Source organism: Triticum aestivum, chromosome 7A, assembly GCF_018294505.1.
Source record: "Triticum aestivum cultivar Chinese Spring chromosome 7A, IWGSC CS RefSeq v2.1, whole genome shotgun sequence".
Classification (NCBI taxonomy): Eukaryota; Viridiplantae; Streptophyta; class Magnoliopsida; order Poales; family Poaceae; genus Triticum; species Triticum aestivum.
In genome coordinates this window covers 171,794,111-171,806,808 of record NC_057812.1, presented here as the reverse complement: position 1 = coordinate 171,806,808, position 12,698 = coordinate 171,794,111, and the positions used below count along the sequence as shown (strand labels likewise).

The 12,698-nt window shown below is 48.3% G+C and overlaps 2 protein-coding genes across 7 annotated transcripts; one reads left to right on the top strand and one right to left on the bottom strand.

Moving 5' to 3' along the window:
- Positions 1-269: 269 nt before the first annotated feature.
- LOC123151903 (NAC domain-containing protein 20) lies at positions 270-3,599 on the top strand. Of its 6 annotated transcripts, none has more exons than XM_044571535.1 (5): positions 270-762; positions 846-870; positions 1,004-1,116; positions 1,222-1,250; positions 1,672-3,599. In XM_044571535.1, the coding sequence occupies exon 5, from the start codon at positions 1,982-1,984 to the stop codon at positions 3,419-3,421; it is 1,440 nt and encodes a 479-aa protein (XP_044427470.1). In that variant the 5' UTR covers positions 270-762; positions 846-870; positions 1,004-1,116; positions 1,222-1,250; positions 1,672-1,981; the 3' UTR covers positions 3,422-3,599. The 6 variants fall into 6 exon arrangements, with proteins under 6 accessions (XP_044427470.1, XP_044427473.1, XP_044427469.1 ...); XM_044571538.1 differs by having other exon boundaries at positions 846-932; XM_044571534.1 differs by having other exon boundaries at positions 270-870.
- Positions 3,600-5,090: 1,491 nt separating this feature from the next.
- Positions 5,091-10,115, bottom strand: LOC123149837 (uncharacterized). Its single transcript, XM_044569580.1, has 6 exons — positions 9,460-10,115; positions 9,029-9,364; positions 8,074-8,132; positions 7,853-7,981; positions 6,699-6,834; positions 5,091-5,655 (listed from the first exon to the last, which is right to left on the bottom strand). Exons 1-6 carry the CDS (start codon positions 9,823-9,825, stop codon positions 5,335-5,337), a joined length of 1,347 nt encoding a protein of 448 aa, XP_044425515.1. The 5' UTR covers positions 9,826-10,115; the 3' UTR covers positions 5,091-5,334.
- Between the last annotated feature and the right edge of the window lie 2,583 nt (positions 10,116-12,698).

Here is a 12,698-nt window from a genome sequence, read left to right as displayed (position 1 = left end):
ACGAGTGATCTGGCGACCCCCTCACTTCCGATGAGATCGTTAGTGAAGGGGAGCCGCTGGAGGATGGCGCCGAAAGATTGGCCTCTCTTGATGGCGGCTAGGATTCCACTCGCCTGGCTCCCGAGAGGAAAATAATATATATTTTTTTCATCTAAGGAAAAGTTTGAACTTTGTTCATCCAAACAGCCGCAAACTTTTCTTTCCCCGGCGTCTCTTTTCTACCAAAAACAAATCACGGTCTCTTGTATTTCAGTCTCTGTCCATATGCTTTCCCTTCTCTGACAGCCGACCATGGGGAGCGGAGCGGTGGCATCCTGTGTACCAGCCACGGCCATGTCGCCTTGATCTCGGTCTGCACCCGTCGCCGCCCCTTCTCCTTTCCCCTCGCCAGCCACTTGTCCCCGCCGCCAAACCAGGCTGACGTAGCACGAGCTCGGGATTGAATCGGACCAGACCCGGGTCGCGTCCTCGAGCAGGAGGTCGACGTGAGGGACGAGCCGCCCCGTCGCACTGCCGCGGTGGTGCCGCCCCCAATCCCGGATACCGACAATGCCGGGTCCTGGAGTTGCCTGCGATGGGGGCGTGGATGGTGGATCTCGGCGGGGACAGTGGAGGTGGGGGCGAGGGAGGCCGTGCCGCCGGCCAAGAGGAGGCAGGTGGTGGCCGTGCCGTCCTTGAAGACCGCGGCGGCGGCGGAGGCCATCCAGCGGCTCTTCAAGCTGTGCCGCGCCGTATTCACGGCCCTGGTCCGCGCCATGCTCGGTACCACTACCATAGCTCACCCTGCCGGAAATGGGAATATCTTGCACAAAATTGTAATTAGCTCATGGTGGTGATTTTTGCAGACATGATGAGGCCACCAGGAATTCTGTAAGTTCAAACATGGAACATACTAGAGTATTCTGACATTTATCATAGTCACCAGGAATTCTGTAAGTTGTATTGTGTAATGGACTATGATATGTAAATACTGAACAACACTCAATGTCCATTACTGTTACAGGCCTAGCCACACACAAAAAGGCTCCACAAAAGTGGCTTTACTTCTTCACAGCCATGACTTGCAATTGCAAGATGATCCTTGCAGCTCTGAACAGCTTACAAACACCAGTAACAGTAAGCACCTCCAGCTCCAGGATGAGCTATAATTTGTTCCAGTACGAAGGATTCTTTTTGTACAATTTCTGAATGCATGATATACTTATCTACTTTAAATTGCAGGCTGAGGCCAGCACAATGGAAAAGAGCAGGTCAGTGGCTGATATAAAGAGCTCTATTTTGATATGTCTAGTTACTTCATGTACCAGGCGTAAGGCTAGTAGAACTAAATGATTCATAAGCTCTATCATAGTATCGTAAACGAAGCAATCGATTTGACAAGCAATGAAAGGAGATCATGAAGAGTAAGTATACTTTTGGTCCTTGAGATTCATCACAGACGTCATGGTTCCCAGGACAAATGTTTGGAGAAGCCATGTAGGAAACAAAATGCCCGTCTCCTTCGGCCCCTAGGTCGCTTGATACTTGCTTTTTGCCTCTGCCTGATGTCCGTTTGTGGATTAGCAGAGGTTTTTGTGTTCAGCCAAAACCTGTATTTTCTGTGTTGGCGTCAAAATAGTGAGATTGGCGTCCTTTTTTTCGTCAGGATTTAATGTGGCGCCAATATTGCAGGGCATTTCTTTGGCTGGAAAAGGGATGAAAAGAACTGCTTTAATTTCAGAAATCAGAAAATTAAAGCAAGTTTCAGAAAATTGGCGGGGAATTGGGGACCGAATCGGATTCAGAAAAAGGAAACCGTCCGTGTCTCTATTTGGAAATTTGACGCGTCCTCCGTCGCCTGCAAGTCCATCGCCTATAAATATCAGCACATCCACACCACCTTTCTATCCCAGATCCCAATCGCCCGCCCTGCCCTCGATCGGCATCAACCCTTCCTAGCTAGAAGCAGCAGCAGATAGGGCAGCCGCCGGCCAGCTGCAGGATGGAAGGGCTCGACGTCTTCCAGCACTACCGTCTGAATCCTACGGATGTGGACGCCGTGACTTACTACCTGCCACGCCTCATCGCCGGCCAGCCGCATGGCGCCGAGAAATTCATCCACCACGTCGACATCTACAGCTGCGAGCCCAAGGATCTCGCCGCCAAGATTGCGCCCGTGCCGCAGGCCGCGAGCAGCGGCGACCGCTTCTTCTTCACCACGCGCAAGAGCAAGAACGGAAGCAAAACCCAGAGCGTGCGCACCGCCGGCGGCGGCACCTGGACCGTCAACGCCACCACGGCCGTCAAGCACGCGGGGGTCGAGGTCGGTGAGAGGAAGAACCTGTCCTTCAGGAAGAAGGGCAAGTCCACCGGCTGGGTCATGGAGGAGTACCGATGCTTGCTGCCAAAGGCCACTGTCGCCGACGGGGTGAAGGTGTTTTGCAAGATCCACTTGGCTCAGCATCCTCCTGACGCGGCCCGTCAAGAATCGGCCGCGTACATGCTTCAAGAACCGCAACGAGAGCCCGTGACTGTGAGCACGCACGCACAGAAGAGGCCAGCAACGGCTGCCACCGCCGATCCTCATCCGTCGCGCCCGAACAAGAGGATGCGAGGAGCAGTCCCCGTCCCGGCACCTGCCACACCGTCGTTCTTGATGTATGATGAGGCAGCCAGAGCAATGTATGGCCCGCTGGCTCGTACCAACTTCCCTGTTCAGGATGCTGTGGCTGTACCAGCGGCAATCGAAGGTGCTTCAGCATCATGCGAGTTCACTACAACATCCTACCACTCGGACGTCGCTTCTTCCTCACATGATATGCAGCGACAAGCTCAAGCTCCTGCTATTTCGTCTCAGTCAGATGTGCTGGAGTCTGTCAAGCAGTACAGCCAACAACAGATGATTGTTCCTGAGGCTGGCTCAAGCATTGCAAGGAGCACATCTGAAGAGGTTGTCTTTGAGCCATTGGAGCCTGTTTCCAATTTGCTGGATGAGGAGGCAGATGGTTTTGACCTTGAAGAACTAATGAGAATGATGGAAGACGACCCAATTGAAGTTGAGCCGGTCACTGGAGCCAGCACTGGCGTGGAGATGGGCCAACAGGAACCTCTGTACCTGGATACCTTGGACCAAGGCAGGCTGGAGGACATGCTGCAGTCCGATTGCCCTTACCCAATGTGGTGGAGATCAGAGGACGGGGCCATGCACAACCCTGCCTCCCATGATGCTGACAAGGAGAAGAGGTACAATGCCGCGTCGGATCTTGACGCACCATCGCTTCAGGGACACGACCACTTGTTCAAACCGCGGCCGTGCTTCTTCGATCCATTTGAAGCAGCGTTGAAGGCCGAAGAGGCGCTCGAGAAGGAGAAGAGGGACAATCTTCACGCTGGACCGCTTGGAGGGCACAACAACTTCTTCTCGTCTGCAAGTGTCCATTAAGTCCGATGTTGAAATTGTTTTCAAAGTGTATATGAGGATACTCGTTGGCTGATATGTTAGTTCGTCCTTGTACGATCGCCACAGATGTACCTCTGAGCAATTTGCTCCACTTGTTCATGCAAGCTAAAACTAGTGTTGTTCTTCTTCTTGCTCCTGTGATGGATTTTTTTCTTCTGAACCTTGTGTTCGCTCCTGCGCTAGTACTACTTCATTTGCTCTGTTTCCTGTGATGGAAAATGTTAAGGCCTCTTTTGGTTCATAGGATAGGATTATCATAGGAATAGGAATCTTGTAGGAAATGAGATGACATGTATCTCAAATCCTATGAGTAGGACTAGAAAACAAGATGTCATTTGGTTGACACCAAAGGAATTTTTCCATTGAGTCTAGGCTCTTTTTTATTTTCCTATGAAATGTGGAGGATAGGAACCAATCCTATGTAGGAATAGGAATCCATTCCTATAAACCAAAGGGCTCTAAAGGAAAAAATCCTATAAGAATCCTATCCTCTAGAATTCCTATGAAATTCCTCTAAACCAAAGGAGGCCTTAAAAAGTGCTCTTATCTCTTTGTATTAGGCCCAGATAAGCAAGCATGATGCAGTTATGATCTGGGCAACCGCAGATAAGTAGTACTCCCTCCGTCCGGAAATACTTGTCATTAAAATGAATAAAAGGGGATGTATCTGGATGTATTTTAGTTCTAGATACATCTCTTTTTATCCATTTTGATGACAAGTATTTTCGGACGGAGGGAGTAGTAACTTTGTTTGTAAATCAAAACTGTTTCACTGCTCGTGATAATCTGCAGAACAACTTCAAGTTCATAAGTCGCAGAGCAAATTCAAGTTGTGGCAAAAGAAAATGTTATGTCTATTTTGCATTGCTGAATTCATGTCTTTTATTATCAAGTATCAACTAACAAAGCCTGGTCCTTCTGGGAGATGCAATGTATTTAAAAAGTTCACTGAATCATCAAAATATTTCTGGTCAAACAATCCTTATTTTGCAGCCTGCCAGTTGAAACATATACAGACCTCAAGGCAGCAACTGACGCATGTCCATGTCTGAAGTCTGAACCGTGTTGCTTTCAGAAATGTTACAGTGAATGGACTTTGAGTTTAAGCTCCTTATCCCACTGGTCTAGAGCTCTAGTCCAATCAGCTTGTTTAGACTCCTCAAATGCAGAATTCAGGTCAGGCAAGTGCACATAATTACTATAGTACTGTACAAGTTTAGACCATCTTGTGTACGGTCAGTTCCATTGTGGTCCGTTGTGTTTGTTGTTCGGTTCGGTTTGGTTTGGTTTCGGCTTGGTGATTCCTTGTTAACCCAGGACAAGAAGTCGCTTCCGTACTAGTACTTCTTCTGCTCTGTTTCCAGATGGATATACGCATTACCTTTTCCCGAAGAAATCAGGAAAGTTGGTCGAAAATCGAAAATTTCTTGTTGACCCAGGACAAAATCTGTGCAAGGTCCAGTTCTTCAGGCCAAGCGAGAAGCATGCAAGATCACTTTTTAGTGACCTAGTACATCTTAGGTTTGTTTACAAAAGGGGGTAGAAGTTTATAAGAGTACATCATCCCATGGTCTCTAGAAGAGAACATCTTTCATCGACAAATGAATAGCCAGAGTGGATCGCCAAAGCCCAAAGGCAACGCAAACAAATCTAATAATATCCAACACTCAACCCAGAGACGATATACAATACTTGCATTAACCAACGTACATGACATTTCAGACTCAAGAATACGCAGATGAAATCTACATATGCACAAGCGCTAGGGCATTTGGACTGCTTTTCTCTAAGTCGCCAAAAAAAAAAGAAAATTCCGCGAGGGTAAAAACATGATTTACCACTATACACTCTTGCATAAGGCTGGCGAAAAGAATGAGTAGCCATGGGACCCGTCACTACTCGATAACAACGTCCCTCGCCACCATGTCCCTGTTCACGATAAGCTTCCCATCTTCATCCCTGGTGAAAAGCTTGTCAACCAGCTCATCCCAGCTGGTCCTTCCTGCAGATTTTGGTTCTGATGAAGTCGCCTCGCTGTGAGTATCGGAAGATGAAGCGCCCTCATGGGTTTCCTCTTCAGAGATGTCTATCGCATGAGGAACATCCAAGGTTTTCGCCCTGTGGAGCGCATTCTTGTGTTCTTCCTTGAAACTTTGCAATCTCTCCATCTTTTGTTCAGCAGGTGGAGTTGTTGCCTTCTCTTTTTCCTTCATTAGCTGCACAAAGACATAGCTATAATCATAAATAAAGAAATAAATATCGCCTCTGAAATGGAAGAAATCGATGCTCCAACCAAGCAAGTTCTAACGAATCGTATTACTATGTTTCAGCCACTGGAAACAAGCTACAAATACCAAGAAATAACGGTTAATTTGGCACGCCAATATGCATCAACAGTGTTGCATATAAAGAGCTTGTTTACCATGTATGTCTAAACAGTTCGGTCAATTGTTCCATTCTATTCCATGGATGATGTGCATTATGTCCTACAGAAAACCATGACGCTAACTCGAATTTAATTTATCTCTCACTGAAACCAAGTGTGCAGAAGAAAAGGTAATATAAGAAAAATAGAAAGGAAAAGGATAAGGTTAGTTTGGTTTGTACCCATACCCTACCAACTTTCTGGTCTGGTTTTTGGCAACTCCCATGCCCCTTTGGCCACTTCCAATGCAATCTGCTGACATAGTTGACCAAAACATGGGCAGCCAAAACCTTTGCTAGCCAAAATTTTGGAGGGATTGGCCTGGGCACCACCAAAACACACCCTAAATTTAGAAGGCTCTGAACATGTACAGTCAACTTCCAGTTACCCATTCAAAACCTAAATGTGGAAGGCTCTCAAACATGTACGCCCAACTACAAGTTAACAATTCCAAACTTAAGTGCAGAAGGCGTCAGAAATCCATAGATCATTATTTATTTGTGTACCGTCACTTGGAGAAGCAAGGAAAATCACTTGGTGCCCGGCCATTGTTTTTGTGTATGGAAAACCTATTAGTTGAAGCCTAAAACATAGCACTTAGGTTAACCCTTTTGTGCTTAAGCTAAGACGAAAGCCCAATGTGAGGGTGGCGGGCAGGGGGAACACATGTTAGGACGCATACCCACGCATGTAATCCATAATATCACTAAAAAGGCCCAATCATAATACATATTGCATAATATCACATTGACATGCAAGACTGGATTTAGAAACCAAATAATTATGCCATCACTCTGAAGCTCATGGTTCACAAGCTGTGACAAGTGCACGTACCTCTAAAGCCAAGGCTGATTCTCGCTCAATCCAAATAATGCCATGATCAGCAGTGGTACTGCACGATAACACAATATGCTCAAACCGTCCTTCCACTGGAATAGCAGTTCTCACCTCAGGTGGGTATCTTGCACAGCTACAAATTAGTAATAGTTATGTTATCATATTCTCCAAGTGTGACAGTTATTAGAAATCTCTTAAACTTTCACTATTTTATAATCTTCGTATGTAAAGAGTACAGAAACAAAAAAAAAATCGCTCACAAAGAAATTTATCGGTCATGCAAATATTACAGACTGTAATGGGATCATCTCTTTGATTTGCATGATACCTCAAAACACAATTTATTTTTAAATGTAGGATTGACATGAATCCTATAGGATTGAATACCACATGACTTTGCACACGAATGGTATCTTTTCAAGAGGTATTAGTCAGTATAATTTTTCATACGAATATGGTGCAAAGAAACTCTTAGGAAAAAAATCATAGGGTACAATCTTTTAAGTTATAAATGAAACTACCACGTAGGAGAAGTTCTTGAGGATGAGAATCCTCCGAAAGTCCTCAAAGAGGCCTGGCATGATTACTTTTCCATATAAAACTGATTTTCTAACTAATGTGATGAAAAAGATAGTCACCTTTGTCATATGAATTTTGAAATGTTTGTCGTGGACCATGCTTCAGCATTCTATACTTCTTTTTTCAACTGTTATACCTTTATTTTATTATGTTCATAGTTTACGAAATTCATTTCACTGACCTGGAAAGCTACACAAAATGAATCTGAGGAAATCTTGCTTTGCTTAGTCTAAACAATCAACGTAAAAGCATACACCGATATATATATATATATATTTTTCATCATTTTAAAAATGTGTGGAATAAAACAGCAGTGGGCGAAACCATTAACGGCTAGAACTTCCTAGCTCTGGAAGAACAAAGTGCTGAAACTTTGTTGCTTGCTTTTCCAAAAACCATGATGACTGAATCCTTTTTCTATAGTATAAAAAGGCTTAATGATGAGCAAACCAGCACACACAGCCTGAAACTTCCTTGTGCTAGACAAACAGTGAATAACAGGTTCATCGTTTACAGCATACCAACATGACTTAACTAATAACTAGCAGCAACTATCCAAGCGCATCAATTACCTGCAAAATTTCCTCTCGACGATATGATACATCCGACCAGGAGCATACAATCTTCTTGGATCTTTAAACTTTTTCTTGTCTTGTTTAAATGTATCTCTCAAGCAAAATAGGAATAACAAGCAGGGCAAGCTGTCCAAAGCAATTATGAAAAATTCCATTATTCCATACTATTTTACTGGCGGAAAGTTGAACTACATGGAGAAAGTTAACAGGGGACTTACCAGAATATAGAGCCGAAAATATATTCCAATGGTGTTGGTGTTCTTGGCAAAAAATCATCCTGGCAAAAGACATTGTATGGTGATAAAATGAGTATCCGATGGTACTACTATGTGATTAGTGCCACAGATGGTAACTTCTGAGGTTACAACAACTAGATAGGATCGGTTTTTGAAAGTCAGCATTTTATTGATTAAGCAATAAAGTCATACAAGGTCTCCCGGATACAATCTGGAACAGAATGAAAAACACACAACAAAACCAGAATTCAGTTAAGTTCACGAGCTATTCACCTGTTCGGAATCAACGAATTTCACAAAGGAAATAGTACCACATCCAATAAATCAATTTCAACATATAGCAGTGGGACAAGTTCAAGCACCACAAATACCACATTATGTGGTCAGGCGTGCGATCCAAATTTCCATTTCCAGACATACACCTTGTACCAATTACAGATTATCATGTTGAATTAATTGATTTTTCAAAAAATAATGTAGAATGAGTCGAATTCACCCAACAACATGTCAAACAGTTAACTTAGTTGATCTCCATATCAGTCATAAGCCGATATCAGTTAACCTCATATGAGCTACCTTTCTTAAGTACAGCGGTTAAAGGATATTTTACTGTAAACTGTCAGCTAGCTTTTAGAAGAACAACAGTAGGAAAGGGTACTCTGCTGTATAATCTTATTCTATCAGCGGGAGTACCTTTCTTCACAACACAATTCCCGCTGCCTAATTCCTAACGTTCGGCACAATCAAACTAGTTAAGCTTTCACAGACATTCCAAGCACGCCACAAGCAAAGCACATTTGACCAAATCGTTCCCCCTCCTCTCACCCCAACAATTCTAATTTCCAATTGTCCGGCTCGAAATTTTCCAATAGTCAAAATATTCAGAGGCAGCAAAATTGAACAGGTAGGTAATGGTTGACCACGGGGCAGCTGGTACCTGCAACACGATAGAGTAGATCACGTCGGCGTACTTGACGGCGAGGTTGAGCGACATGCACCGGGCCGGCGCGAGCGCGTAGCAGCGTATGTGGCTCCTGGGAATATTGCCGAACGCCTTGCGGTTGTTGACCACCAGCACCGTCATGAGCGCGGCGATGCCGGAGCCGAGCGAGTGCCCGGCGAAGATGAGCTTGCAGTCGGGCCCCTGCTGGCGCAGCAGCTCCCGCAGCGTCTCCGTCTCCCTCTCCAGTATGAACTGGGCCGCCTTGAGCAGGCCGTGGTGCACGTAGCCGCCGTCGAACATCTGCATCCCGAGCTTGTTGTCCATCAAGACCTGCAACGAACGGGCGAATCGAACGGGTTCACATTCCGTTCCCGCGGAGATGAAATTCACCCTGGGCTGCTGGAATCGGGGATGCGAAGCGGGACCTTGTAGTCGGCGTTGCGGACGAGGTTGAGGCCGCGGACGGCGAGGACGACCTCGTTGCGGAGGCGGTCGACGTAGACGAGGTAGGGCGGGCAGGCGGTGCCGACCTCGTCGTAGGTGGTGCGCTTGTGGACGCCGGCGCCGTCGATCTGGGTGTAGCCGCGGGTGGCCGGCATGAGCTTGGGATTGTCGAGGTCGTCGGAGATGGCCATGATGATCTGGCAGATGCGCGGGACGGGCTCGAAGTCGTCGGGCGAGGCGGGCGGCCAGGTCTCGCTGTCGTAGGCGCCGATGTAGGTGAGGCGCTTCCACGCCCAGCGCACGCACCCCACGCACAGCACGCACTCCAGCCCGCACGACACCGACATGGCTGGCCGCCTCCCCGCGGCGCGCCGGCGCTAGGCCTCGGAGGAAGGCGCGCTCGGGCTGCTGGCTCTGCTTGGCGGGGCGCCTCCACGGCGCGGCGCGGTCTATGTGGTGGTCGCCTCGTCTCCCTCCGCCAGCCGAGCCGCCGCTGTTTTTCTATTGGATTGCTTGCCTTGGTTGTTCCGGAAGCGACGAGGTTGAGCTGGAGCGGTGGCGGTGGGCCGGTGGCGATGGTGGTGGGGTGGGGGAGGAGTGATGTGAGATGCCGCTGCGCTGTGCGCGCACTTGGGGCGGGGGGTCGGGTTTTGGTCGCCTTTTCAACGCGGCTGCGCCAGCGCTCCGCGGGCGAGGCCGAGGACCGCCGAGGATTGGTCATTGGTCTAAAACGGCAGGAGGAGACGACCAGCTGGCGTTGCTTCTCCGAAACTTCTGGCTCACCTTCTCACCCGTGTCCATTCGCATTTACACAGGAGGCCGGATTTCTCCGATGGGAGGATGTCGTAATTTCGTGGTAGTGTATGGGATATAGGGCCAGTTCTTTTCGCCCTATAATTCTAGAGAATTATCAAAACTGCCCATAAAATTGTCTGTTCAGTTCTTTTCTGTAATTCCAACTTGTAATTGTTGTATGAAGTCGTTCGGTCGAGCTGGCCGAGTGACATATTGGCTGTAATTTGAGTCCCCAATAGGGGTAGTAGTTCAAACCAAACAGTTTTCTTTTGAGGGCCCGGCTAGAATTGCCAGAATTGCCGAGTTTTCATGATTCTCAAATACACTAGCGATTCTGATAATTCTCGGATGATTCCTGGGGAAGAAACGAGTTCTTTTGCGATTGTGATTCTCCGGGCAGTAATTCTTCAGAATTGAGCCGAAAGAACTGGGCCATAAGAGGGAAGTGGACTACGAGCACTCGGCGACGCAGCCCTTCGAAATCTGTATGTCCATTATTATCTCGGAATGGGTGTACTTAATGCAATTTACTTTTGATTCTAACCAATACGAGAAGTATACAACGTGGGAACAATGAATCACATTTATTTCGGCCCCACAACTCTGCCATGGGCTCATGACACATGCGAGGAAGCTCGGGTTAAGATGGAATAGAGTAAGTTTGTGACAATTAAGTGGGAACAGGTTGACGAACGTCAACCATGCACAAAGCACATGTCAAGGACGAAGGCCAAAAGCATGAAGCTCACGACCTCAACAAGGAGGACGACGCAGGAAGCGGCCAGCTTCATGCTTGGATGCAGTACCGCTGGCTGTAGGATTGAAGGCCATGGTGCCGACGGCCTGGGAAGACGTGGTGTCACTGACCCGATAAGCTAGACCAGCGACTGCATCAATTTTCTCATCATCAACGGCATAATCTTACACTGGCTTTTTTCTCACACATTTCTCGCTGGTCGCGTCCACATGGTGCGCGGCAAGCTCGAGTGACTACCTAGTTCGTCCTCAACGTTGTTCCTCGCCGGCGGCATGGTGTTCCTTGTTCCTCCTGGCTTTTTCCCACATCCACATTGTTGAAGGAGGAGACTAGGAGCAAAAAGAGAAGAGGGAAAAGTAGAAACAGGAAGAAGAACATGTGCAGTGTCACTTATGGTGGAGAAGAAAGGGCGTCCGGGGGAAGATGGCTTCATGAAAAGAGGAAGGGACGTGGGCGCATTGATTAGGTTGTTGGGCGTTGGTGGTTGAGGTCTGTGCTCACTGACAACGTCAGTCTGAAAAGAACATCCAATACAAGCCTGTACTATATGAGATACATAGTTCAAAATCTCCTAATACAGACTATCTAACATAGCAGCGTGAGTCCCGAGGCAAATGAATGGGGCAGATTCCAATGGGTGTAGTCGTCGTGTGCTCCAATGCAATTTCGATATAAGAGCATCTATAGCTGGACCTCTTAAACACGTTACGTTAGGGCGGGCCATTCGGTCACTATTCACTAACCAATCACAAAAACCTGACTCAATCGAAACTCTCAAAATACAGACAAACGTCCGGACTGACCGGTATCCCTCATATCCAGCCCAAATATAGAGCAGATATGAGGCGACCCGGACGCGTTCGTCACGTCAGCCTGGCCCACCGCTGGCCCACCCTGACACCACAAAATCCCCCTCCAAAGCAAACCCTAGCTCACTTCACTCTGCTCCGCTCCCTGATGCTCCCCTTTCCTCAATCCGCCCAATCCTTAGCGTCGACGAGCATGTCAAGCACCGGCAGCCACTCCGACAGCAACTCCAGAGACGGGTACGAGCTAGCGCTCCGTATCGCGCTCGAGCGGTCGTGGGTCGATACAGGCGGCAGCTCCTGGTCCGGTGTGACGCCTCCTGCCGCCCGTCGCCGCCACGCCGACCCTTCCCGCCCCATGCGCGGATCTACCCGGACTGCCCAATCTTCTCTGCCCGCTCGACGGCCTCCTCTACCTACAGTAGTTGCTCCGCGCGGGCAGCGGTGGGTTCTAGTGCCCGCTCCGCCGGTGCTGCGGATGCGGACTCTGGAGTCGGAGGCACGCGTCGCCCGCCGTGAGAGGCAGAGGGCAAGGGAGATGGGGGCGGGTACAACGTGGCTGTGCAGTCCTTCTGCCGCCGTCGTGGCATGCCAGTGCCCAACGAGGAGGAGCGTCTCCTCCAGTGGGTGTACCGTCAGTCACTTATAACGGCGGATACGGACGCCTGGCAGCTCCGGAGGATCAACCAAGTAGCTCCGGCTCGGCATTGAGCAATCTGAGCGGGAGGCGGCGACGGCAGCGGCAGAGGCGGTGAGGGTGGCCAAGCTCAAGCGCAAGCAAGACCGCATCGTCCGGCGCTTGCAAGGTTACATCCTCATCTCCGATTCCTCCTCCTCCGACAGGTCCGACTCCACGTCGACC